The sequence below is a fragment of the Erinaceus europaeus genome, chromosome 16, assembly GCF_950295315.1.
Source record: "Erinaceus europaeus chromosome 16, mEriEur2.1, whole genome shotgun sequence".
NCBI lineage: Eukaryota > Metazoa > Chordata > Mammalia > Eulipotyphla > Erinaceidae > Erinaceus > Erinaceus europaeus.
The window spans coordinates 36263059-36290164 of NC_080177.1; the positions used below are offsets into that span (position 1 = coordinate 36263059).

General features: G+C 41.1%; 1 protein-coding gene across 1 annotated transcript in view; it reads left to right on the forward strand.

The window, feature by feature from the left end:
- The first annotated feature begins 5136 nt into the window (after nt 1-5136).
- The window catches only part of ARMH4 (armadillo like helical domain containing 4), a 137238-nt gene continuing 115268 nt past the window's right edge, over nt 5137-27106 (forward strand). The window contains exons 1-3 of the mRNA XM_007519246.3: nt 5137-5267; nt 21741-23139; nt 25724-25975. Coding sequence (XP_007519308.3) covers nt 21798-23139; nt 25724-25975 — 1594 coding nt within the window. The 5' untranslated portion in view covers nt 5137-5267; nt 21741-21797. The remainder of the gene's footprint in view (nt 5268-21740; nt 23140-25723; nt 25976-27106) is intronic.

Here is a 27106-nt window from a genome sequence, read left to right on the forward strand (position 1 = left end):
TTCCTTGTTGAGTCAATTAATGCTTTTTAAAAATTTAGGTTGATTTTATTTATTTATTTTTGGGATAGAGATAGGGAGAGGTTGAGAGGGAAGGGGGAGAAAGGGAAAGAGAGATCAAAACACCTGCAGCACTGCTTCAATGCTTGTAAAGCTTCCTCACTGTGGATTGAGACCTGGGACTTGAACCTGGGTCCTCCAGCCAGGATAAAATTCACCTTTTACTTTATTTTTTAAAAAGTAACTTAGATAAAATGAGAATATACAATCTTCCACTAATTTAGTCCACCCTAAGGAATTTCTCTGACAAGAGTGTTACCTTGTTCCTGAGCTTTGCCATTTCCAGTCAAGTGATTTTCTTTAATTCTAACCTTGACAGAAAGAGAGGTGCAAGGGCAGAGGTAGATAGCATAATGGTTATACAAAGATACTCTCATGACTGAAGCTCTGAAGTTCTAGGTTTGATGCCCTGCACAGCCATAAACCAGAGCTGAGCAGTATTCTGGTAAAGAGAGAGAGAGAGAGAGAGAGAGAGAGAGAGAGAGAGAGAGAGAAAGGGAAGCAGTTTTTAAAAAATATTTTTTATTGGATAGAGACATCTAGAAATTGAGAGGGAAGGGTGGGATAAAGAGAAAGAGAGACAGGGCAGAGGTTGATAGCATAATGGTTATGCAAAGAGATTCTCATGCTTGAGGCTCCAAGGTCCCAGGTTCAGTCCCCTGCATCACTATAAGCCAGAGCTGAGCAGTGCTCTGGTAAAATAAATAAATAAAAAGTAAAAAGAGAGAGAGAGAGAGAGAGAGAGAAATAGAGACATCTGTAGCACTGCTTCACCACTTGTGAAGCTTTCCCCCTGCAGGTGGGGACAGGGGACTCAAACCAGGGTCCTTGTACATTGTGATATGTGTGCTTAACCAGGTGCACCACTACTCAGCCCCAAGAAGAGCAGTCTTTCTTTGCAACATATGCAGTAGATGTGCATGCCGTTATGTCACTAATATCTTATGCACATGCTTTAAACAAGGAATCTACTAATGTCATTCATTTATCAGTAGACATGTAAAAAAAAAAGAAAGGGGTGAAGATTCATCTGAAATAATAAAAAGCAATCAACATATTTTCTAGAATTATAGATGTCATCTAAATATAGTTATTGATAATGACCAGTTTATTTAGGGTTAAGTATATTTCACAAGATACATTAGACTTATTATTATTATTATTATTTTTTACCAGAACACTGCTCAGCTCTGGCTTATGGTGGTGCAGGGGATTGAACCTGGGACTTTGGAGCCTCAAGCATGAGAGTCTGTTTGCATAACCATTATGCTGTCTACCCCTGCCCAGATACATTAGACTTATGATGTTCAAATTTCTTTAAAAAATCTATATATTTTTTTATGGGGGCAGAGCAGTAGTGCACCGGGTTAAGTGCATATGGCACAAAGTGCAAGGACAGGCGCCATCATCTGGGTTTGAGCCCCTGGCGGTCCTCCTGGGGGGTTGCTTCACAAGCAGTGAAGCAAGTCTGCAGGTGTCTTTCTCTCCCCCTCTATCTTCCCATCCTCACTTGCTTTCTCTCTGTCCTATGAAACAACAACAACAGCAACAACAGCAATAACAACAACAATATAATAATGACAAAACAACAACAACAACAACAACAAATTAGAAAAAATGGTCTCCAGGAGCAGTGGATTTGTAGTGCAAGCACCTAGCCCCTTTGATAACTCTGGAGGAAAAAAAAAAGAAAAGAAAAAGGTATATATGCATATATATTTTACAGTTTCACAAGACCATTATTAATGGTTGAATAATGTTGTTGTTTTTATTGTTATTGTTGTTATTGTTTTTATACTTAACTTTATCTAAAAAGGTTTTTTAATGACTATGCTGTTTAGATAATTTTTTTGTAGCTGCATCAGTATTCCTTTTCTCACATATTTTCCTTTTTCAAGGCAACAGATCAATCTAACTTATTAAAACTGATTAGAAATGTCAGTATCTAGAGGAACCTAACACTTAATAAAAGAACATAATAATAGCATATATTTTTTAAAAGGTATGTAAGGCATATAGTAGTTTGCTTCTATAATTATAACAGATTTCTTGAGGGAGAGATTTCTTGAGGAAGAGTCATTTGGGTGTTTACACAATTTAGTAATAAAATCAGCTAAATACAATGATTTTTTCTCTTTTCTTTAAAAAAATATTTATTTTTATTTTTATTTATTCCCTTTTTTTGCCCTTGTTGTTTTATTGTTGTAGTTATTGTTGTTGTTGTTACTGATGTCGTCGTTGATGGATAGGACAGAGAGAAATGGAGACAGGAGGGGAAGACAGAGAGGGGGAGAGAAATATAGACACCTACAGACCTGCTTCACTGCTTGTGAAGTAATGCCCCTGCAGATGGGGAGCCGGGGCTCTTTTTCTCTTTTCTTACAAGAGCAATGCTCAGCTCTGGCTTTGGTGGGGTGGGAGATTGAACCTGGGGCTGTGGAGCCACATGACCACTATGGTATCTCCCTTGCCCACAGTGGATTATTTATTAATGGTTAAAAACAACTACACTGTATAAAATCTTCACGTTCTAAAGATTTGCTTAAGGAAAACCACTTTGTATTAGAGTTGTTCTATCTCTCTGCCTTCCTAATAAAATACATGCCATAGACTCAATTTAGTAGGAAAAAAACAACTAATCAAGTCAGTAAGTAGTTCACCGCAAATGTTCTGAGGGTTTTGAATTCAATGAAAACATCCATTATCATTAATAAAACTGATTGTTGTTGTTATTGATGTTGTTGTTGTTGGATAGAACAGAGAGGAATCAAGTGAGGAGGGGAAGACAGAGAAGAGGAGGGATAAATAGGCACATGCAGACCTGCTTTACCACTTGTGAAGTGACCCCTGCAGGATTCTTACTGGTCCTTGCGCTTTGCACTACGTGCGCTTAACCGGATGCACTACCGCCTGGACCCCCTCTAATGATCTTTTGTGGTAAAGAAATGGTCAATTTTCAAATAACCCCTACTTTGTACGGCAGTTCTCCTTCAGTCAATTTTTTTTTTTTTTTTGACTCCAGGGTTGTTGCTGGGGCTTGTTGCCTGCACTACGAATCCGCTGCTTCTGGAGGCCATTTTTTTCCATGTTGTTGCCCTTGTTGTTATTGGATAGGACAGAGAGAAATCAAGAGAGGAGAGGAAGATGAGAAGCGGAGAGAAAGACACCTACAGACCTGCTTCACCGCCTGTGAGGTGACCCCCCTCCCTGCAGGTGGGGACCCGGGGGCTGGAACCGGGATCCTTATGCCAGTGCTTGTGCTTCGCTCCATGTAAATTTAATCCGCTGCACTACCACCCAGCTCCACAGTGGACAAAATTTTTACTGGTGCACTTTGGAAGAATATGAGAACCACATAATTTTAGGGATAAATTTAGGTGAGGAAGGGAAGAAATAAGATGTTAAAGAAAATAAATATTTCAAGTTTGTATATAGGGTTGGTCTAAGATACCTGTGGAGCTAGACTCTCCTGTTGTTTCTTTTTTTTTTGTATTTATTTATTCCCTTTTGTCGCCCTTGTTGTTTTATTGTTGTAGTTATTATTGTTGTTATTGATGTCTTGGATAGAACAGAGAGAAATGGAGAGAGGAGGGGAAGACAGAGAGGGGGAGAGAAAGATAGACACCTGTAGGCCTGCTGCCCCTTTACTCCCCTGCAGGTGGGGAGCTGGGATCCTTATGCCAGTCCTTGTGGTTTGGCCACAGACTTAACCTGCTGAGCTATTGCTAGACTCCCTCTCCTGTTGTTTCTTATACTGTTCTACTGTTCTTATTACTTTGCTCCAAACGTGTTTTTTTTTTTTTTTTTTTTTTTTTTTTACTAGCACTATTAGCTACTGGCATTTGGGTCAAGTAGACCTAATTTTGTGACCTAACTGGGACTCTCACCACCACAATTGCATTATCTTTATGCAACGTAGTCTGACTTTCAAACAACTGACTTAAAAATAAAATATTGGAACGTAGTTGAGACTAAATACTACTTATCCACTTGGTGAGCATAGAGTCGTGGTATAGGGTGGCCTGGTACAGTGTAGTACATTGTATTGCATTGAATATATATAAGAACATCTCCTGTAGTTTTAATGTAATTAATATTTCATTTTCCAACTATTTGTTGATTTTTTTTCCTGGAAACACAAAGACAATATCGTCTAAAGGGAATGAAAAAGGTAAGTTAACAATGTATACATACCCCTGATGTGGAGGTCAAAGGGCGAACAAGACCTTGCTCTGACTTCTAAGAGTTTACAAATAAATATAAAATGGGTTTAAGGTGACTATTATAAAAAAGAAGTTACTAAGTATAAAAGACAATGTAGGTGGAAAGTGTTCTGTGAATGTGCTGTTCTGTAGGATTGCTGTAGCACGGGACTCCTGACAACTTTCTGTTCACAAGTAGGAAAGACAGAATAAGGAACCGAGTCCTTGAGAGACTCAATGACGGAGGTTATGGATTCCAGGTGACAGGTCACAGAAGACATCGGGCAAGCTAAAAAACTTTCAACCTCAACGTCTTCCCTGGCCTCGTTATTATTTCTTTCAGCATTAATGAGTAGGTTAATTGGGTAATGAGTGAAGCATTGTTTCTGGCAGGATAAGAGCTCAATAAACGGTATTAATTTATTATTATTATTTTTGTATTATTAGCGTTTGTTTCCAACTTCTCTGATTGAGAAGAGACCGCTTTGTATAGAACTATTTTACTGAGTCCTACTTGGGTCAAAGCTAACCTATATAGATTCTACAAAGATTATCCTGCAGTTTCCAATTTGCACCCCTTTCCCTAGCCGAGGACCAGGGAAGTTCAAGATTTTCTGGCGCAAACGGAGACACTGAGGGAGCGCTGCAGCGGAAGCACAAGCTGCGAAGAGGCGAAGCAGGACCAAGGGGGTCGCGGGAAGGGTCCGAAGCCCGGGGGCCAGGGCAGGACCCGCCCCCGCGAGTCCAGCAGAGACAGGGAAGAGATGCTGAGGGGCGTGGAGCGACGGCATCGGAAGCCTGTACCCGCAGGGCCCGCAGAGTCCTTCTTCCTACCGCCCAATCCCCAGCCATCTCCGCAACCTCATGAATAAGTAACAAAGCAAAGCGCCCTCCCCTCGGCGTCCCAGACAGCAGAGGGAGTCGCCGGCGCTACAGGGCCCTCCGCGGGGATGTGGAGCGCGGGCGCTGCCGCTCATCTCGGACCGCTGCTTCCTTGAAGGCGCACAGGTGAGGACAGGCCCGGGTCCTGTGGCTTGGGCTGCAGCGGCTGCAGAGCGAGAACCCGAGCGGAAAAGGAGCTGGAGCCCGCGGTAAGGCAGGGTCGCCCAGGTAGCGGCGCAGTTCGGGGAGAGCTGCAGCCCCAGGAGCGCCAGGAGTGCGCCCTGCGCTCAGTCTGATCGCGGTGCGGGGCGCGGAGCGCGGGATCGCAGGGGCAGCTCCGAGCGCACTGGGCGCGGCGCGCAGGCCTCTGAGGACTTGCCGCCCTCCTCGCTCCAGCCCAGCCTCCCGGCTCCGCACCAGCGAGCGGGCCTTTGTGCTGGCGGAGCTTGCAGAGCTGGCTGCTTTTGTGTGGGCTTTTCTTTCTTCTCTCCCTCCCCTCCCACTCTTCCAACGATGACAGAGAAGTTCCCCAAACCACATTTTGCTCCTTTCAAACCTTTGAGCTCAATGTTTCCGATACCAAGCAATGTCCTCCGCTGAGGAGTGATTGGGGATTGCGGTGGCCACCAAAATGTGTTTTGCTACTTTGCAGAAAACGAACAGTTGGGTGTTTAGCGCCGAGATGTCACAGAACCTTCTTTGCTCCTCGCATCCTACCGGTCCTTCAGGATGCGGTAAGAGGATGCTCTTTGCAAAGGTCACTTATTTGGAAACGGGGCCTCCGGGTTAGAGGACACACTGCGCGAGGTGCCAGCACGGTTGCTGACTGGAGGTGCCCAGATGTCGCATGTTAGTCTCGGTTACTCACAAAAAGACCTGTGTAGATTCCAGTCTTGTAGAACTTGTAAGGAAGAAGCAGGGGTACACACAGTGTAGGACCCCCAGGAGTTTGGAGTTCCTTGCCTTCCCAAGTGAGAGATCCTTGCCTTCCCAAGCTGATCGCCAGATCTGCTGGAAACATGACACCAATTTCAGTGCAGAGTCGTTGTGGAGGAAGAAAGAAGGGGCTTTTATAAAGTGTCTGCCTTTTTTCCTTTGGAAGTTTTAGTTTGAGACTTAAGGGGGAGTGGTTCATAAAACCTTTCATAGTACTGTGAAGGATTTCTTTCGTAGGGAGTAAAATGAGTGGACAAAATGTATGCCTTCCCTACCCCCTTACTTTTTCTGTGTTTCCTTGTTCCTAAGTGATACTTTTGGGTCCTAATGTGCCTCCTTTGAACTGATTGACTTCTGCTCTTTAGCCAATAGAACCCCACTGTCCGTTAAAAGAAACTCAAAAAGGGATGAAGTTTTACAGCAGTAAACCATTGCTACTTTTACAGAAAATAAAAATACAAGGGCAATCAGATACATTCTTAATAGTAAGGGAAAGCTTGTTCGATTTGTCATAGTAATGAACCACACATTTGTACAACAGACTTAATGTTGATTGTGTTTATTTACAAGACTCCCAAGACTCACCAAGTCTAAGGGAGCCACAAAAATAATGCCAATTAGGGAGAGGAGAATTTGTCTTTGTTTTACATGGGAGGCTTCTTCCCATTACATTCTGGTATGTCTTTCTTGAAGTTTCAGTTTTTTAAATATGTAGTGCAGGCTTATGATTAATCTGACATTACTGAAATGGTGTCATGTTAAATATAATCACAGAGTCAAAATTAAGAAGATGCACATATTTCTTATGGGAAATTTTTTACCCTTTAGCTAAAAGTGTACTTCACTCTATTCTGCAGGTTGCCTGAAAAGTTGTGTATTGTACATTCAACTGTTCACTGAATTTTGTTTATTCTCACATAGAAGAGCTGCCTATTTAGAGTGAACCTGGGTTTAATCTCCATAAAGTGAAAACCTGTTCCATAATTAAGATGTGTGGTTAATCCAGGTTTTTCAATCTTGTGTGTACTCATTGATTATAAGAAAGGTATCTAGGGGCTGGGTGGTGGCTCACCTGGTTGAACACACATGTTATAGTGCACAAGACTGGGATTCAAGTCCCCAGCTTCCACCTGCAAGGGGAAAGCTTTGCAAGTGGTGAAGCAGTGCTGCGGGTGTCTCTGTCTCTCTCCCATTCTGTCTCCACCTTTCCCTTGATTTCTGGCTTTCTCTATCAAATAAAGATAATAAAAATTAAAAAAAGTATGGGCAGAGGGTAGATAGCATAATAGTTATACAAACAGACTCTCATGCCTGAGGCTACAAAGTCCCAGGTTCAATCCCCTGCACCACCATAAGCCAGAGCTGAATTGTGCTCTGGTTAAAAAATTAAAAAAGGGGAGTCGGGCGGTGGCGCAGCGGGTTAAGCGCACGTGGTGCAAAGTGCAAGGACCGGCTTAAGGATCCCGGTTCGAGCCCCCGGCTCCCCACCTGCAGGGGAGTCTCTTCACAGGCGGTGAAGCAGGTCTGCAGGTGTCTGTCTTTCTCTCCCCCTCTCTGTCTTCCCCTCCTCTGTCCATTTCTCTCTGTCCTATCCAACAACGACAACAACAATAACTACAACAATGGCAACAAAAGGGAATAAATAAATAAATAAATAAAAATCTTAAAAAAAATTTAAAAAGAAAGGTATCTGAATCTGGTTTCAGTTTGAAATTCTAGATATTATGTTTATTCCTAGAACTGTTTATTCTGATGTCATCTTGCCTTAAATACCAACTAGTAACTGGAGATCTTGTCAAACAAATAAGGCATGAAAACCACAAAGGACAGAAATGGAGTATCATTGTATAATTGTGTGATGGATGGATAAGAACTTGTTGACAAAATTGATTAGTCGAATTCTGCAGTCATTAGAAGGTTCCCAGGTTATTTTGTCTATCTCAGGAAACAAAGATGCTATATTTGTGACTGATATTATGGAAACTTCAAATTGCTTATATTTTTGCTGTTTAAGGAGAATCAAATCAGTACCAAACAGATGTCTTGAATTATTTGATGCCTTAAACTTTTTATTCTAGTTATTTTCATGTCTATTATTACTTTTTTTTTCTACCCTTGGAAAAAAATAGAATGAACAATATCTCTATTTTGCAGTGAGGAAATTGAGTTTTAGTGATTTGTCTACTGTAAAGCTAGAACTTGAAGCCAGCTTTTTCTTTTCTTTTTCTTTCTTTATCAAATGATTTTATTGGGGGGGTGTTGTTAATTGTTTATAGTGTAGATGTTGGCAAATGGGTGCAATTATGAAGATGTATGGAAAACATTCTTACCCCCAATTTAGATTCTTCTCCACCATCATGCACCAGGACTCCAAAAGCCTCCCCAGACCCTCCCCTGTACTCCTTACTCTGAGTCCTTTGCTTTGGTCCAAACCCAGTTCAAGTTTTGCTTTGTGTTTTCCCTTTCTGTTCCTATTTCTGTTTAAACCCTCAAATGCAGCTTCTTTTACAAGAATAGAATAATGCGACAAGCAAAGACATCTTCTCACATGCATTGCCAAATCAGAGAGACTAAGGCTTGTAGGCTCAATATATAGACTTAGTTGTGGTCTGCAGGAATTGTAAAGCACTTTGTAGGCAGTTACTAACGTAACCATTTTGACCCCAACTTACTTACCCACTTCCCTCAGTAGCTATGATACTTTCTTGGAGGGTTACTCTTCCTTTCCTCTTTGAGCTTACTCCCTTTTTCCTTCTTACACTGTGGTGGAACATGTGAAAAGGATCATCTGTCATTCCAGTTCTTTATAGCGCAGGGTGACTAGAATCAGACTTAAAAGTCAATATATTAGGCTAGTGACAATTGTCAATAGCAGAGTGGATCAGAAATGTAACTTAGCGTGGTCTGGGAGGTGGCACAGTGGCTAAGGCACTAGATTTTCAGGCATGAGGTCCTGAGTTCGATCCCTGGCAGCACATGCACCAGTACCAGACTGATGTCTGGTTCTCTCTCTCTCCTATATTTCTCATTAATAAATAAAATCTTAAAAAAAAGAAATGTAACTTAAAGCTTGTGGACTATAGCTAATAGGGGCAGAGTCTTCAGAAGCTTGGCTTTAGACGAAGTTGTATTGACAATGAGAATTGTAGGAAAAGGTAAGCTGGGAGTTGGGCGGTAGCACAGTGGGTTAAGTGCACATGGCGCGAAGCACAAGGGCCAGTGTAAGGATCCCAGTTCAAGCCCCCAGCTCCCCACCTGCAGGGGAGTCGCTTCACAGACGGTGAAGCAGGTTCGCAACTATCTATCTTTCTCTCCCCCTGTCTGTCTTCCCCTCCTCTCTCCATTTCTCTGTCCTTTCCAACAATGACTACAATAATAAAACAAGAACAACAAAAGGGAACAAATAAATAAATATTAAAAAAAAAAGAAGGGAGAGTTTTTCTTTTCTTTTTCCCTGCTCATCAATCAAGGAATAACTTAATTGGATTGTAAAAGGTGACATGGTAATTGGGAATCAAGATAAAAACTCTAAGACCCGTCACTTGTTACTATTTTTTTTTAATGAAATAAGTGAACCTCTACTCATAAAGTCTTATAAAGTTGTGAACCAGTGTTAAATCAGTACAAGTTAAATGTAGTCTGAAAGCACAAAGTATAGCTGAAGTGAGAATACAGAAATTATTACAATTATTAAAATGACCCTACCTGCAGGGGTCTGGGTCCTCTTCATGAGCAGGTAACCAGGTCTGCAGGTGTCTGTCTTTCTCCTTCTTTATCTCTCCTACCCCTCTCAATTTCTTTCTGTCCTATCAAGGAAAAATAGAAAGAAAGAGAGAAAGGAAAAAAAAAAGAGTACAAAAAAACCCACAAAAACCTAGCCTCTTAGCTAAAAAGCCAGAATTAGCTTGGTGCAGATTGAAACATACAATAAGGCTTCCACAGACCATTAATTGTCATTGAAAAAATTTTAATATAAAATGGAGACTGAGGGGGTTGGTGCGAAGCTGAAGGATCCTGGTTTGAGCCTCTGGCTCCTTACCTGCAGGGGGATGTTTTCCAAGTGGTGAAGCAGGTCTGCATGTGTCTGTCTTTCTCTCCCCCTCTCTGTCTTCCCCTCCTCTCTCAATTTCTTTCTGTCCTATCCAACAACAATATGGCAACAATAACAACAACAAGGGCAACAAAATGGGAAAAATGGTCTCCAGGAGCAGTGAATTCATAGTGCAGGCACCAAGCCCCAGCGATAACCCTGGAGGAAAAAAAAAAAAAAAAAAGAGACTGAACTTTTTTTTATGGTTCTAGAGGTCTCAAGCATGTGTGATTACATGGTTACTATTTTTATTTTTCACATTTTTATTATCTTTACTTATTTATTGGATAGAGACAGCCAGAAATTGAGAGAGAAGGAGGTGATAGAGAGGGAGAGGGGCAGAGAAACATCTGCAATACTGCTTCACCCCCTCTCTGTGACGTGGTGGTGATGGAGGCTTGAACCCTGGTCCTTGTGCATTGTAGCTTGTGTGCTTAACCAGGTGTGCCACCACCCTGCGCCCCCCTTTTTTTTTTTTAACCAGAGCGTTATTTTGCTCTAGTAAATGGTGTTGGGGATTAACCTAAGACCTTTCTTTGGTGCCTCAAGCATGAATTTTTTTTTTTTTTTTTTTTTTTTTTTTTTTTTACCAGAGCACTCAGCAGCGCTGGCTTATGGTGGTGCAGGGGATTGAACCTGGGACTTTGAAGCATCAGGCATGAGAATCTCTTTACATAACCATTATGTTATCTACCCCTGCCCTCATGAAAATCTTTATGTATAACTATTATGCTATCTTTACTATCCTAGGCTGTTTTTTTAATTCTAAAAGAAATACATGTTCATATATGTATGTGTATATATATATATACATAGAGAGAGAGAGAGAGAGTAGCACTTCTCCATTATCCACTATCTATGCAATTTCCCCTGCTGCTGTGGTGTTCTTATGTGATGGCAAGGCTCAAGCCAGGGCTCTCATGTACATTAAGGTATGCACCCTACTGGGCTAGCTATCTCCTGACTCTCTTTTTCACATTCTTAAGTGGTTATTTATATTCGCATCATCAAATATTTATTGAACATCTCTTCTATACAGCAGTTACATGGCAAACAAAAGGAGCTAAAGGACTTGTGTTTGTATGTGAAGAACAATCTAATTTGAGGTGGAAAGGTTTACAAACACGATTTGTGCTAATAGGAACTGGCAGAATGTAGGAAGAAGAGGACTTAACATTTTAATGACAATAGTTAGCAAACAGGGCATGATTTAAAGGACAAGGGTCTGGATAGATAAGAAGAGGCAAGAATTATATCTTTTTTTTTAAAAAAGATTTTGTTTATTTATTGATGAGAAATATAGGAGGAGAGAGAGAAAGAAAGAACCAGACATCACTCTGGTACATGTGCTGCCGAGGATTGAATTAGAGGGATGCAGATGTCACATAGGCTCGCCTAAGCTGATTATGGGCCCCAGATCACATCAAATCGATGGGGTTTATATAAAGGGGTCAATAATATTTATACCCCTTTCCTATATTAGGGAGCTACTCTCTTCCCTGATCCAGCTCTCTGGTCCTTTTTCTAACCGTGATATCATCTCCCCAGACAATAACTTGGATTCACCTGCATATCAGATTTCGGGCTCAGGGGAAAAAAGAAAAAAACAAAAAAACTAGTATAGCCAGAGGCCCTTTGGAATATAACTAAAATATGCCTACTAGCTATCTGCAAAAAGGAGGACCCCCCAACTCTTCATCTGCACTATTCCAGCCCTTAGGTCCATGATTGGTCAACAATTTGTTTGGCTTTGTATTTTAACTCTCCTTTCAACCACCAGGTTCCAGATGCTGGCATGATGCCGACCAGACTTCCCTGGACAGACAACCCCATCAATGTGTCCTGAAGCTCTGCTTCCCCAGAGCCCTCCCTGGCTAAGGAAAGAGAGATACAGGCTGGGAGTATGGATCGGCCTGTCAATGCTCATGTTCAGCGGGGAAGCAATTACAGAAGCCAGACCTTCACCCTTTTGCATTCCACAATGACCTTGGATCCATACTCCCAGAGGGCTAAAGAATAGGAAAGCTATCAGGGCAGGGTATGGGAAATGGAGTTCTGGTGGTGGGAACTGTGTGAAGTTGTACCCTTCTTATCCTATGGTTTAGTCAATGTTTCCTTTTTATAAATAAAAAATTAAAAAAGTTATTTATAAAATGGAAATATTGACAAGACCATAGGATAAGGGTACAGTTCCACACAATTCCCTCCACCAGAACTCTGTATCCCATCCCCTCCCTTGAAAGCCTTCTTGCTCTTTATCCCTCTGGGAGTAGGACCCAGGATCATTGTGGGGTGCAGAAGGCTTCTGTAATTGCTTCCCCGCTGGACATAGGTGTTGGCAGGTGGAGCCATACTTCTAGCCTGTCTCTCTCTTTCCTTAGTGGGGCAGTTTCTGGAGAGGTGGGGCTCCAGGACACATTGGTGAGGTTGTCTGCCTAGGCAAGTCAGGTTGGCATCATGGTAGCATCTGGAACTTGGCTGAAAAAGCATTAAGATATAAAGCAGAACGAATTGTTAAATAATCATGAACCTAAAGGCAAGAATATTGCAGATGAGGTTTGGGGGTTTCCATTTTGGAAAAAGCTAGTAGGTCTATTTTAGCTACATTCCAAGGGGCCTATGACTTTACTAGTTTTTGTCTGAGCCTGACAGCTAACATGCAGGTGGGCTAAAGGTATTGTCTGAGGAGATGGTGTCATAGTTAGAAAAAGGACCAGAAAGCTGGATCAGGAAAGAGAGTAGCTCCCAAATATGGGAAAAGTATATAAATATTGTTAACTGTAAACCCCACTGATTTGAAGGCAGTTATGTGTGACAGAATTAATAAGTTCAAAGACAAGATGACTTAGGCAAGTTAGACCTTGTTTTTATCATCTATAAAGTTGGGGATTATGCCAAGGCATATTTAATCAGGTTGCTGTGAGGATTAAATAAATCAATTTACAGAGGCCAGCAGACAGCTCACCTGGTACGATGTGTACTTTATCATGTAGGAAGCTCTGGATTTGAGGCCTACCACCACGAGGGAGCATTGTAGCACCAGGGGGAAGTTCCATGGATAGTGGAGCAGTACTGTGGTGTCTCTCCTTTTTTTTTTTTCTTTTTCTCTGATCCTCTATTTGAACTATGTGCGCTTAACCTGGTGGACCACCACTTTGCTCCCTTCATCCTCTATTTGAAATGGAAAGAATGGTGAAGTTCTGGAAGAGATGGTACCACTCATGCTGAAATTGTAGCCCTGCAACAAAACAAAACAAAACAATCCAGAAAAAGATAATTTACATATGACACTTGTGACAGTTGGCACATAGAATCAGCTAAATGGCAACCATTTTTTATTGATTGATGATTTATATTCTTAAAAATAAGTCATCTAGTGGGGCTGATTGAGCACACACATTGCCATGAGTAAGGACCCAAGCTAGAGCCTTCAATCCCCATTTGCAGGGTGGATACTTCATGAGTGGTGAAGCAGGCCTGCAGGTGTCTTTCTCTCTCCCACTCTATCTCATACTGCCATCTCAATTTCTTTCTGTCCTCTCAAACTAAGTAGAAAGAAAAATAATGTCACCAGAAATGGTAGATTCATAGTACTGGCTCCAAGCCCTAGAGATAACCCTGGTGGAAATTTTTAAAAAAGTAAATCATCTGGATTGTATGAAATGGATTGATAAGGAGAGTGCCTAAACAGGGCCATCAAGTAAGAGAGTTAAAATAATAGTGACAAGAAGAAATTTGTGACATTTGTGAGAGATATTAAGAGGAAAGTTATGAATCCAGTATAAAGAGGAGAGAAGGCAGTGAAATAGCTTACTTTGATAGTTCTACTTTGCTATGTCAACCACCCAGGCTCAAGTCTGGCCCCCACTGTATTGAAGGAAGCTTTGGTATTGTGGTCTCTTTCACTTTCATTCTGCCTGTCTCTATAAGAATAAATAAATAAATAAATAAATGCTAAAGATGAGACCAAGGTTTAGATGAAGATGATTTGAGATGACATCTAAGTAAGTTTCAATGGATAATGAAAATTGAAGACTAAGCTTTCTTTCTGAAATCAACTACTTATAGTATTTGTGTTTATGCAGGAAAAAAGATTGTTGCCAGTATATTAACATATTCCTGTGTCTTGAGTAATCTTAAGGCAGCACTTGAGGCATTTATATTTGTATGACATGCCTGGAACTCAGTTTACTTTGGAAACAGTAGCTTTGTTACTAAGGAGAATACTTGAACATACTGGTTCACTTTTGTGACTTTTATTTGGTAGCACACATACTGCAATAGCAGTATACATTTTTGTTGGTAAGATATTTATCAAGTATTTAGGAAAACATGATTAACAAGACAGCTAGGACTGTATTTTTATATTGTTTTTCATTTGTCTTTGAAACTTGAGAATGTCTAGCCTTGACAAAAAAGGCAGATTCTGTACTCTGTCTATTTAAGATTGTTAGAGATAATACTTGACAGAATAGGTTATCTGCCCACTGTAGCAGAAGTGTAGTAAATAGTTTAGAGGATTGCTGAGCCATTAGGACGCCTTGATAGTGAGTGTTAGGTGAAGTGCTACTGACTTGCTCTGAGAGTGATGCTTTTTAAACTATTAGGAACTCATAGCCAAGCTCAGTTAGCAATTTAGTTAGAATTTATTTGACTGAACTAATTTGCTTTGACAAATATAGTGAATAATCAACAGTAGACAAAATCACAGTGTGAGGAAAAAGAGAATGTTCATTTTGTTGGTTTTTTGATTGAGGTAATTTAAGCTAATAATTAAGACAGAGAATTGTGATAAGCAACGAAACTTCCCCTGCAAAGCATGCTATAGACATGCACCTGTTTGTTCATCCAATATTTACTGAGCATTTCCTGTATGCCAGGCACTCTGCCAGGGAGGGAACACAATGTCAAGGGAGGAAAAAAGGCCCCTAGCCTTCAAATCCTGATTGCAGATGGCTACTTAGGCTTAAAAATATTGACATTAAATTGACTGTGGTCAGTCTTGTCTTAGTCTAACATGGAGGATAATTCCCTGTGGGGGACACTAGACCCACAGAAATGGCTATATGAGCTTTCACTGTGCTTTGAGAGATGGAGAAAGAACTAAGACTTGAAGGTCATCTACCAATTTATCTGAATTGCTGACATGTTCCCTGCTGCCATTCCTTCAGGCTGTCTTTTCTGCTTCTTTTAAAGTTCAGGCATCTTAAGTAATGGGGAGAAGGAGCATATGGCGGCACTATACAGACATAGAATAGGTTTGTAGTGCCCTCCCACCCCAGTTTTTCTGTTGTAATTGGATTTGGAAAGCAGGTGGCTAGCACTTTGTTACAGAAAATCTTTTGGTGCAGTGGCTGGATTTTGTTCACACAAAAAAATCCTAAGACTCAATATCTAAATGAAAGTAAAACATTAAGGGAAAATTCTGTTTTGGAAAGGCAAATGAGTTTCTAGCCAAGCCATTATTTGCTTTCTCCCAATTTGATTGAATCATAGAATTCCCACCTCAGTCCACATGACTTCAGAACATAAAAACAGAATGTGAGATCTTCTCTTTCAACTATTCGGGTGCCTTGCCTACTTACTGGCAAGATTGTGAGACTATGAATACATTTATATTTATATCATTTAGATAAAATATGAAAAAGGGATCATGGTTCTAGAAGGGATTTCAGAGATTACTTACATACCTCATTTTGTTAAAAAAAGAAACTGAGACCAGTACTCAATATTACTTAACAAATTAAAAAAAAAAAACACAACAAAAACTAAAAACTGAAACTAGGATTTGGGTGTGATTTTTCTGATTCCTGCTCATGTCCCTTCTAGATTCTCTTGCCATTCATGCATGATAACCTGCATGTAGTCATAGGACACAACTTTTAGGTCACACCCTCCAATTTATGAAATATTTAGTAAGATTTCACTAATTAGGAAAAAAGTGTTCAGGAAAGGGAAACTCTCTGAATAGACCAAAAGTAAGCCAGAGAGTTCTGTAGCTTTTATGTGTTTTTTAACTAGAGATTTATAGTTCAGCTTGGTTATAGTGCAATCCAAAGGTAAAGTTTTCATAAACTGTGAACATTCTTGCTTTATAGCAGTCATATGTTTTTGTTTCTTGGAACGAAAATAGGGCCCACAGACCAAATACTGTTACTTGACTCCCAAGCCAAGTAATGGGATGCTCTGTGGTTCATCTGAAGTTTATTGGTAACTAATGTCAAGAATGTTGGCATATGTTGACTCCTACTTCCTCTTCTTTTTTATGATATTATTTCTATTAGCATTATGACTTTTAAAAAATTATTTATTTATTGGATAGAGACAGCCAGAAATCGAGAGGGAAGGGGGTGATAAAGAGGGAGAGAGACAGAGAAACACTTGCAGCCCAGCTTCACCATTCACAAAGTTTTCCCCTGCAGGTGGGGACCTGGGGCTCAAACTTGAATCCTTGAACATTGTAGCATGTGTACTCAACCAGGTGCGCCACTACCCGGCCCCCACCACTTCTTTTTCAAGTATGTTTTTCAATCTTCTCTTTTTGAAAAAATGATTGCTACATGTATGCAGTTTAATATTTAAAAAAATGTTTTACAACCCCCACTTAGGTCCTCTGTCATCCTTTTCTAGGACCTAGTGGTGTTTGTATTCTGTGGAAAACAGAAATGTTACACATGTACAAACTATTGTATTTACTGTTGACTGTAAAACACTAATCCCCCAATAAAGAAATTAAAAAATAGTTTTATAACAACATTTTAAAGATGAGAAGATTCTCCCTATCTCTGAGGATTTTTGTTGGGGAAAAGGTGCTTATGTTTCTACTAGTCTTATGCCTCTGGCTTCAACTTTCTTCTGCTGCTAAATTTATGTTTCCTGATGTGCGTAACTTTTCTTCAAGTAACACCAAGTGACACCATAACACCTCATGATATTATTCCATTGCACTGCTCTCCCAAAGAACTGTGGATTCAAACTTCCTTTCCCTCTACTGCATTCAAATGATGTTTCTTGAGCCCTTGCTATGGGATCAGGCACATTTTTAGATGTTAAGAGACATAAATCTGAAAGGTGTCTGTCATCCTTCTGCTGGCTCTGCACCCTTTCAGAGCTAAAGCTTTATGTTTTTATGAGGTCTTGGGGTTAGACAAATGTTCTCTTAACTCACTTTGCTAGGTTTGAAGTGGCTCAATGACTCCAAGCTAGTAATTTAATTTTTTGTGTGCCAGTTTCTTATAAAGATGGTAATGCCTCCCCCCAAAGGTATGAGAATGAAGTAAGAAGAGTTTACATGGGAAAAAATGAGGAAACACAACATGACATAAAATAGAACCCTAATATTGATAGGCATACATTAAGCCTGTCCCCCCTTTATTTTCTCCCTCCCTCCCTCCCTCCCTTCTCTCTCTCTCTCATTCTCCATTTCTTTCCTCCCTCAATCTTTCTTTCTCTTTCATTCTTTCTCTTTTCTCACCTTCCTTCCTCTCTCTTGTCTTTCCTTCTCTAGGACTTGCTTTGCACTGGTATGATTTGACCATTCCTGGTACTTTATATTATACTTAACCCCTTTTAATTTCAGATAGAAGTAGATAGACAGATAGATAGATATGGAAAAACAATGTAGCACTGTTTGACCATCCATGGAGTTTTCTTTATGCCATATATAGACCCCGTGTTTTTTTTTTTTTTTTTTCCTCCTCCAGGGTTATTGCTGGGCTCGGTGCCTGCACCATGAATCCACCGCTCCTGGAGGCCATTTTTCCCCCCTTTTGTTGCCCTTGTTGTAGCTTCGTTGTGGTTATTATTACTGCCCTTGTTGACACAATTTGTTGTTGGACAGGACAGAGAGAAATGGAGAGAGGAGGGGAAGACAGAGAAGGGGAGAGAAAGATAGACACCTGCAGACCTGCTTCACCGCCTGTGAAGCGACTCCCCTGCAGGTGGGGAGCTGGGGGCTCGAACCGGGATCCTTACGCCGGTCCCTGCGCTTTGCGCCACATGCGCTTAACCCACTGCGCCACCGCCCGACCCCCGACCCGTGTGTTTTTCAGTACCTCTCCCGTGGTTAAGTGTGCAGCCTACTGGGTGAGCCATCTTTGGGTTCCATAACTCTCATTTTTGTTCCAATGGTGATGCTGTGGTTTAAATTTTTGTATATTTAGGAGCTGAGTGGTGGTGCAACCTACTTACTGGTTGCATACAAGGTTACCTTGCAAGAGAACCTAGGTTTGAAACCCTGGCCTCCAGGAGTGGTAGAGTAGGCTGCAGGTGTCTCTCTTTCTCTCCCCTCCTCCTCCTCTCTCAATCTATTTCTGTCTTTATCATAATTTAAAGGAGAAAGAAGAAAAGTGTTTTTTTGTATGTTTAATCCCAATTTCACTGACTTTTTAGTGTGATAATTGGTTAGGATGCTAGTCTACCCTCTGTACTCTGCCTAAATTAAGTTTTTATTATCTAAAAAATTTGCCTACTTGATTTAATGGGAGGGGGTGCTTGGACGTATGAGTTGAAGGCACACACATCCCTGAATTTGAAGCAGCAACAGTAAACCTCACCATACCCAGTGGGTATGGGTATTCTTTTTCAAGGAATTGTTCAGTCTTGCAGATGAACGATGGAGTTTATGTCTGAAGAAAATACATTTAAATTCACAGTTTCCTAAGTCCTACACTGTTTCCATTCTGTCAAGCCTGTAGTTTTAAACAAAAACTCAGCCCAAGGTTCCAAAGGAGCCAAAACACAGCTAGTTTCAGAGCTGGAAATATACCCACAAAGCCAATAAAACTCTGAGATAGTGCTGGAGTGGGGGAGGTGGGATTTGCTCAGAACCCCTCAATTCACAGGACACAGGAAGGCGAATCAACATAATTTTTTCTTTTAACACATTTCCCCAGAACTGTGCTGTCATTTCCATACTCAGGTCTCCTCTTTTTTTTTTTTTTTTTTCCTCTTTCTTTTCCAAGAGCACTGCTCGGCTCTGGCGCATGGTGGTGCTGGAGATTGAACCTGGGAACTTTGGTGTCTTGATTATGAAAGTCTTTTTGCATAACCATTCTGCTGTCTCCCCAGCCCAAGTCTCCTTTTACTTTTTTAAAAAAATGTTTAATTATCTTTATTTATTGGGTAGAGACAGCCAGAAATTGAGAGGGAAGGGGGTGGTAGAAAGGGATAGAGACAAGAGAGACACCTGCAGCCCTGCTTCACCAGTCACAAAGCTTTCCCCCTGCAGGTGGAGACCAGGGGCTTGAACCCGAGTCCTTGCGCATTGTAATACGTGCACTCAACCAAGTGTGCCACCACCTGGCCCCTCTCCTCTTACTTTTTAGTTGGGTTTCCCACTTAACTAAAATTGGTTTTCCTCTCTGTGATCTTTAGAAAAGCCACTCTAAATGGCTTAAACTACAAATCAGTGTGGTAAGTTCAGCTACTTGGTAAGGAAGGGTTTTATAGGACACTATAGGGCTTCATCACCTTCAGCCTCTTAGTGGAATATTTCTGATATCCCAAGGGGACATCCAGGTGCTCCATAGTCTTTTACTGGATTGAAATCCATACTTGGATTTCAATATACATACATTTCCACATAACAATACAACCCCTATTAGTCCTACTCTGCCATCATATGAACTATGGACTTTCCACCCTACCCCTTTGGTGCAATGCACGAGAACGTACCTTTTATAAGATAAGTTATTTTAGAATTTTAATTCCTAGATTCAAATTTCTTGAAAGCATGACACATGTGAGACACTTATGATATCGGGGGGTAGGGTGGGGGGAAAGAAACTTAGATGGAAAATAGGCAAGATGAATGAAAAGCTCTTAAATTTGGGGTAATATTGGTAATCTTGATATAGTTTTAGCTGTAATAGGATAGGAAAAAACATAACCTCAGTATTACAATGGTTTATGTCCATAAAATAGTGCTTATTCATTTATTTATTTTTAGGTAGAGGCAGAGAGAATGAAAGAAACCACAGCAGAGAAGCTTCCTTCAATGTGGTGGAGGCCAGGCTTGAATCTGAGTTGTACACATGGAAAAGCAGCACACTGTTCAAGTGAGCTATTTTGCCTGTGCCTAGATTGCTAATTAAAAAACTTGCTTTAGTTTTCCTAACATTTGTTTTTCCTAAAACTATGTTTTTTAACAGTAACTCTTTTACCTGTTCTAATACTTAAACTTAGAAACATAAGTGTTTTATCTATAATTTTTAAAATTGTTGCAGAGGAAAGAAGTTAATCATCTTAAAGAAACTTTTAATTGAATATATTTCAAGTACTTAAAAAGCTCTTGTATTCAGTATTTTATGATGATACTAAATACATTTAAGACATATCTAAAGGGGGCCAGGTGGTGGTGCACTTGGTTAAGCGCTCACATTACAGTGTGCAAAGACCCAGGTTCAAACCACTGGTCCCTGCCTCTAGGAAGAAAGCTTCACAAGTGGTGAATGAAGCAGGGTTGCAGATGTCTTTCTGTCTCTTTCCCTCTCTATCTCCTCCACCCCTCTCAATTTCTCTCTGTCTCCATCCAATAATGAATAATTAATTAAAAACATATCTAAGCAGCTGGGCAGTGACACACCTGGTTGAGCACACATGTTACCAAACACAAGGACACAGGTTTAAGTCCCACTCCCCACCTGCAGCAGGGCAGCTTTACACATGATGAAGCAGAGCTGTAGCTGTCTCTCTCCCCTTCCTCTCTGTCCTATCAAATAAAAAATAAATTAATTAGGGTGGGGTTAGATAGCATAATGGTTATGCAAAGAGACTCTCATGCCTGAGGCTGCGAAGTCCAAGCTTCAGTCCTCCACACCACAAGCCAGAGCTGAGCAGTGTTCTGGTGTTCCTCTCTGTGTCTTTCTCTCTCTGCATTTCTCTCAAAAATAAAATAAATAAAATACTTAAAAAAGTAAATTAATTAAAAAAGAACTTAGAGTATAAAAACACACCTTAAAGGGGGCTGGGTGGTGGTGCATCTGGTTGAGCACACATGTCACAAATCTCAAGGAGCCCCTGGTCCTCACCTGCAGAGGGGAGAGCTTTGCGAGTGGGAAAGCAGTGTTGCAGGTGTCTCTCTCCCTCTCTATCACCCCCCTTCCCTCTCAATTTCTGGCTGTCTCTATCCAGTAACTAAATAAAGATAATTAAAAAAAAAGCCTAAAAGTTGTTTGTAATATAAGTAAAGCAAGACATATTTTATATATCCTTAAATTGTATACCTGCAGGCATTTGACTCCAGGATTATAGAGGAATTCAGGGGAGAATACTGCAAATGTGACCTCAAGAGTAGTTTATGTCAAGCAGATATTTATAAAACAATGAACTTAGTACTTGGACTAAGTGTACCCTTTTCTAGAGAGCTACAAGTTAAATCAGCTGCAAAATTCAATAGGGAGAAATGAACTGGGTTATCCATGTCTCAAAGGTACAAAGAAATAGAACAACGCTCCCCCAAGTACCATCCATCTCTGAACATGAAGTGAAGGAGATTATTTTATCTGTGGTCGAACTTAAAGGGACATATCTATAAAATATGACAGTTTGACATGCTTTTATTTTTTCTGCAGGATTCAATTACTGGAATTGTCAACGCTGCCAATTTATGTGCACATCTCTCTTCCACTATGAACAGACCAGTAGTATTGCACATTTGTCTGGCCTTTGGTAGCTTCCTACTTCTCAACTTTGCCACACAATGTCTGGCCTTCCCCAGGATTGAAAGTAGGGAAATAGTGCAAGGAAAGGCAGAAGGACAGTCAGAAAGGATAAATACTGATGATCTAGAAAATAACTCTGTTACTTCAAGGTACTCTGCCCAGCTGGAAGTCTCTGATGATCCAATGATAGTACTAGAGAGACCATCAGCAGCATCCCCATTTGACAAAGAATCCCATCTAGTTGGGACTGAACTCACGCAGCCTAAAAACCTTGATGTTTACACTGCTACTGAGCCAGTAGTCCCAGCAGGGGAAGGAGTATTTGGCTCCAGCCAACCAGAGAGAGTGTCAGCTGAGAATTGGCTTTCCAAGACTGTGCTAACCAGTCATCTTATTACTACAACCTCTTCCTTGAATATTGATGAGAATGAGGAACCCTTCAGTAGTACCAATGTTCAGCCTGTTGCAGAAGGGACCACAGAGATAACACAAGATTTCCTCAAGCATGAGGACAGCCAATTGTTTGCAAGTGAAAGCCACAATGGAGTTAGTCTGGGACATTCACCATCACCCTATGTGAATACCAAAGAAATGGTAACCACTAATCCTAGGACTGAGAAATCTGAATCTGACACCGAACACAGGACAATTTCTTTTCCTGGTGCTGAGCCCACAGCAGACACTGAGCCTGCAAGCCTCACGTTGGATCCTGAGGAGCCTTCCCAGATGACAGCTGATAACACCAAGTTTTCTGCTGCCAAGTTTACCCCTGAGTACACCCTGAGCATTGAGTCAGAAACTGACAGCCTGCCAGGAGCCCCAGAAGTCACAGTGAGTGTCAGCACAGCTGTTCCAGCTGCCTCCGTTGTAAGTGATGAGTGGGATGACACCAAAGCAAAGCATGCAAGTCAGATAAAGACCCCAAAGCTTAGAGATGATACAGAGACTCAGGTGGGAATGGAAATACCACAGACAACACAAGTAACTGATAATGGTATGGAAGGGGGCAAACCTTTGACAGAGGTTGCAGATATGGCTCTGGGGCTGCCGGAAGGGGAAACACACACAGGAACAGCCCTCTTAACAGTGCATGAGGAGGATGGATCACCTGCCTTTACCGATCAGAGTTCCTTTACTCCCACAAGCCTGCTGGAAGATACGAAAGTTTCTGTTGTAAGCCTGTTGCAGAATACTGCAGACATCATGGAATCCACTACAGAAAGCAATACCGGGTTTTTCTTAGAGACCACACTTTCTACCTCAGGATATGAGTCTGAGGCATGTCAGCCACTGGAAAACTCATTTAAAGGTAAATGAAGGAGACAAAGCAAGCACCAAATTTTGTTTAATTTGAGATGTTTTAATTTGGATTTAGATTTTTTATAATGACAAGTTAGAAACTATTCAAGTTTTAATGAAAAAAAAAGTAAACAAATAAAATGTATATGTTATTGAAAATATTCAGGTATAGCCTTTGCCTATAGACCATACAGACCAGTATTAGTTTTACCGCCTACACTCAAAAAAGCATTTGGTTGTGTTTGGAGAGATTGTTGACTGCCACAACAGAGGAGTGGTGGATAGAGGCCAAAGATGCTGCTAAACTTGTTCCAGTGTGTAGGACAGTCCCTGATAACAAAGATTTATTTGAGTTTAAGTGTTAGTAGTACTGAGACTGAGCAAACCTAAGATAAAGAAATACTCTTTCTTTTAAATAGTTTATTTTATTTTATTTTTTTACATATTTTCTTTTTTATTCCTGATAGAGACAGAGAGAAATTGAGAGGAAAGTGGGAGGGATTGCGGAGAGAGAAAGAGAGACACCTATAGCACTGTTTCACCACTTAAGTTTCCTTCCATGCAGGTGAGGACTGGGGGCTTGCACCTAGGTGCTTGTACACTGCATATGTCTGTTCTGTCAGGTGTACCACCAGCCAGCCTCAGAAAAATAATTTAGAAAAATTATATGTTTACTTGGAGCCAGGTGGTGGTGTACCCAGTTGAACTTATATAATATCGTGCACAAGGATCCTGGTTCAAGTACCCAGTCACCACCTGTAGGGGGAAAGCCTCACGGGGTGAAGCATGGGTGTAGACATCTTCCCTTCTTTCTATCATCCCCTCCTTCTCAGTTTCTCTCTGTCATATCAAATGTAAGAAGGAGAGGGGAAGGAAAAATGGCAGCTAGGAGCAGTGGCTTCATCGTGCAGACACTGAGCCCCAGCAATAAACCTGGTGGCAATTTTTTAAAAAGTATATATTTCAATGAGAGAGAGAGAAGAAAAGAGAATCAGAGCATCAGTCTGCATTTTTGATACAGAGATTGAACTCAGGACCTCAAGCTCATCAGGTCAGATGCTCTACCTGCTATACCACCTTCTGGGATACTTTTTTTTTTTTTGCCTTCAGGGTTATTGCTGAGGCTCATCCACTGCTCCCAGAGGCTATTTTCCCCCCTTTTGTTGTTTTATCTTTGTTGTGGCTATTATTATTGTTGTTATTGATGTCATTGTTGTTTGGCTAGGACAAATAGAAATGGAGAGAGGAGGGGAAGACAGAGAGGGGGAGAGAAAGATAGATAGTTGCGAACCTGCTTCACCGCTTGTGAAGCGACGCCCCTGTAGGTGGGGAGCTGGGGGCTTGAACTGGGATCCTTACGCTGGTCCTTGAGCTTTGTGCCATGTGCGCTTAACCTGCTGCACTAACGTCTGACCCCCTCTGGGATACTTTTAAAACATTTAACAAAAATTATTTGATATTAGGGACTGGACTAGGATCTCATTCCACTAAGTTGTATCCTGGGACCTTCAGACCCTTTAAAAAAAATTATTCATTTTTTGGATAGAGACAGAGAGAAACTGAGAGGGAATGAGGAGATAGAAAAAGAGAGAAAGAGAGACATCTGCAGCACTGTTTTACCACCTGTGAAGCTTCCCCCTGCAAGTGGGGACTGGGGGCTTGAGATTGAGGCCTTGCTCATGGTAACATATATGCTCTGCCAGATACACCCCCACCTGACCACTTCACAGACTTTCTTAATTACTACCAGGGTTGTCACTGGGGCTTGGTGCCTGCATGACAAATCCATCACCCTGGTGGCCATTTTTTTCCCCTTTTTGATAGAGCCAGAGAGGAATTGAGAGGGGAAGGAGAGAGAGAGAGAGAGAGAGAGAGAGAGAGAGAGAGAGCGCGCGAGAGCGAGAGATGCAATACTGCTTCACTTGTGAAGCTTCCCCCTGCCGGTGGGACCCAGCGGCTTGAAGCTTGTGCTTGGTAACATGCATGTGCTCTGCATGTTACCAAGTCATTTCTCCCAGTCCCAGATATTTGGCTTCTATGGGATGACAGTAATGGTTACCTCCCAGTAGTACATATGGGAGGACAGAATCAGAAAATAACAGCATGCACTCAGCAGTGTGTGTATATAGCCCATCAAAGATGTTGAGTAAACATTTGGTTTTGTAATTATCATTCCTTCAATTTAAAATAGTTACTTCCCTTTCTCCTTCAGAAATGCAAATGTGGAAATTAATGTATACAAATGCTTCGGAGAATTTTTGAGTGGAGCTTAGTTCTGTATAATTTGCTTCTTAACAAACTGATTATGTTGACACTCAAACATACCTAAAGGGGAGCTCAGCTGTTAATCTTCCTAGTTTGTTTTGGATTTTATTTATGTTTTCACATCATGTCTGTATCTTAGATTGACTCACTGCTTGTGAAAGCAGCACCACTGAAAGCATTTATTGCTTGCTGTTTTATTTCCGAATGATTAGAATCATGCTTTGCTTTCTCATTTCCTGAATTTATTTTTTCAATTTAATAATTATATAGTCTCTTTGCCAGGTACAGGAATTTGGTCTATGTTTAAGTGTTGTTTTTCTACTTTTAAGATATCATCACTCATGAGATGACAACAGCTGTTCAAGAAGCAGAAGCCACTTTGTCATCTGTGACAGAAGAGCAGCAGGTTTCTACCCTCGAGGTTGCAGGAGAAAATGGCGAGATGGAGGAAGAAATAGAGTCTTTGTCTGCCACAGCTGATATTACTGGAGTTACCCAGCTGTCGAGACAATGGGAGCCTCTGGCTACTACAGCTTCAAGTACAGCTATACCTCCATCTTTCCAAGTTACTCCTGTTGAAGGTGTGTGAAAGGCAGGGGATTGGATGCAGTGTCCTGGGGTGCATTTTTTTTTTGTAAACTGATAATGAATGGAATGGGTGAGGTAGTGGCCCTGGAGGTGACACAGTGGATTCTCAAGAACGAGGTCCCAAGTTCTATCCCTGGCGTCATATGTACTAGAATGAAGCTCTGGTTAGCTCTCTCCCCTCCCCTATCCTTTACATTAATAAACAAATAAATAAATAAGTAAAATCTGGGGCTGGATGGTGGTGTACCTAGTAGAGTGCATGTGTTACAGTGTGCAAGGACCTGGGTTTAAGTCCCTGATTCCTGTCTGCAAGGGCGTGGGGAGCTTCACAAGTGGTGAAGCAGTGCTGCAGGTCTCTCTCTCTCCCTCTCTCACCTCCCTCTCAATTTCTCTTTATTTCTATCCTAACTAAAAAAAAAAATAAATGAATAAATAAAATCTTTAAAAAAGAAGAGTATTTGAGACAGGTGACCTGATTAACAAGACATATTTATGTATTTATTTGGATAATGACTAGGAAAGGTAAGTGAATTCCCTTTGGAGAGATGTGGCACAACCTAAAAGGACAAGGAGTTAATTTCTTTTTAAAAAATTATTATTATTGTTGTAGTTGTTGATGTCGTTGTTGGATAGGACAGAGAGAAATGGAGAGAGGAGGGGAAGACAGAGAGGAGGAGAGAAAGATAGACACTTGCAGACCTGCTTCACTGCCTGTGAAGTGACTCCCCTGCAGGTGGGGAGCCAGGGGGCTTGAACCGGAATCCTTGAGCCGGTCCTTGCACTTTGTGCCACGTGCGCTTAACCTGTTGCGTTACCTACCGCCTGATTCCCAAGGAGTTAATTCCTGAGGAAAAATATCCTGGAAGTTCATCTCTAGGACCTATGAAAGCCAGACCTCTTGAGAACTCTCTCCTAGTTTGGAAACTCTGGCTGTGAGGAGCCAGTTGGTTGAAGTGAAGAGATCAAAGAATTCCATCTTTGGTCTTCACTAGTACTAAGGCTTATGCATGTCTCTTAGTATCTGTTAAGAATTGGTTTGCTCCTCTCTAATTAATGCTTAATTAATAATTTTTTTTTATAAAAACCCCACAACACTAAGGAATGAACTTGGGGCCTTGTGGATA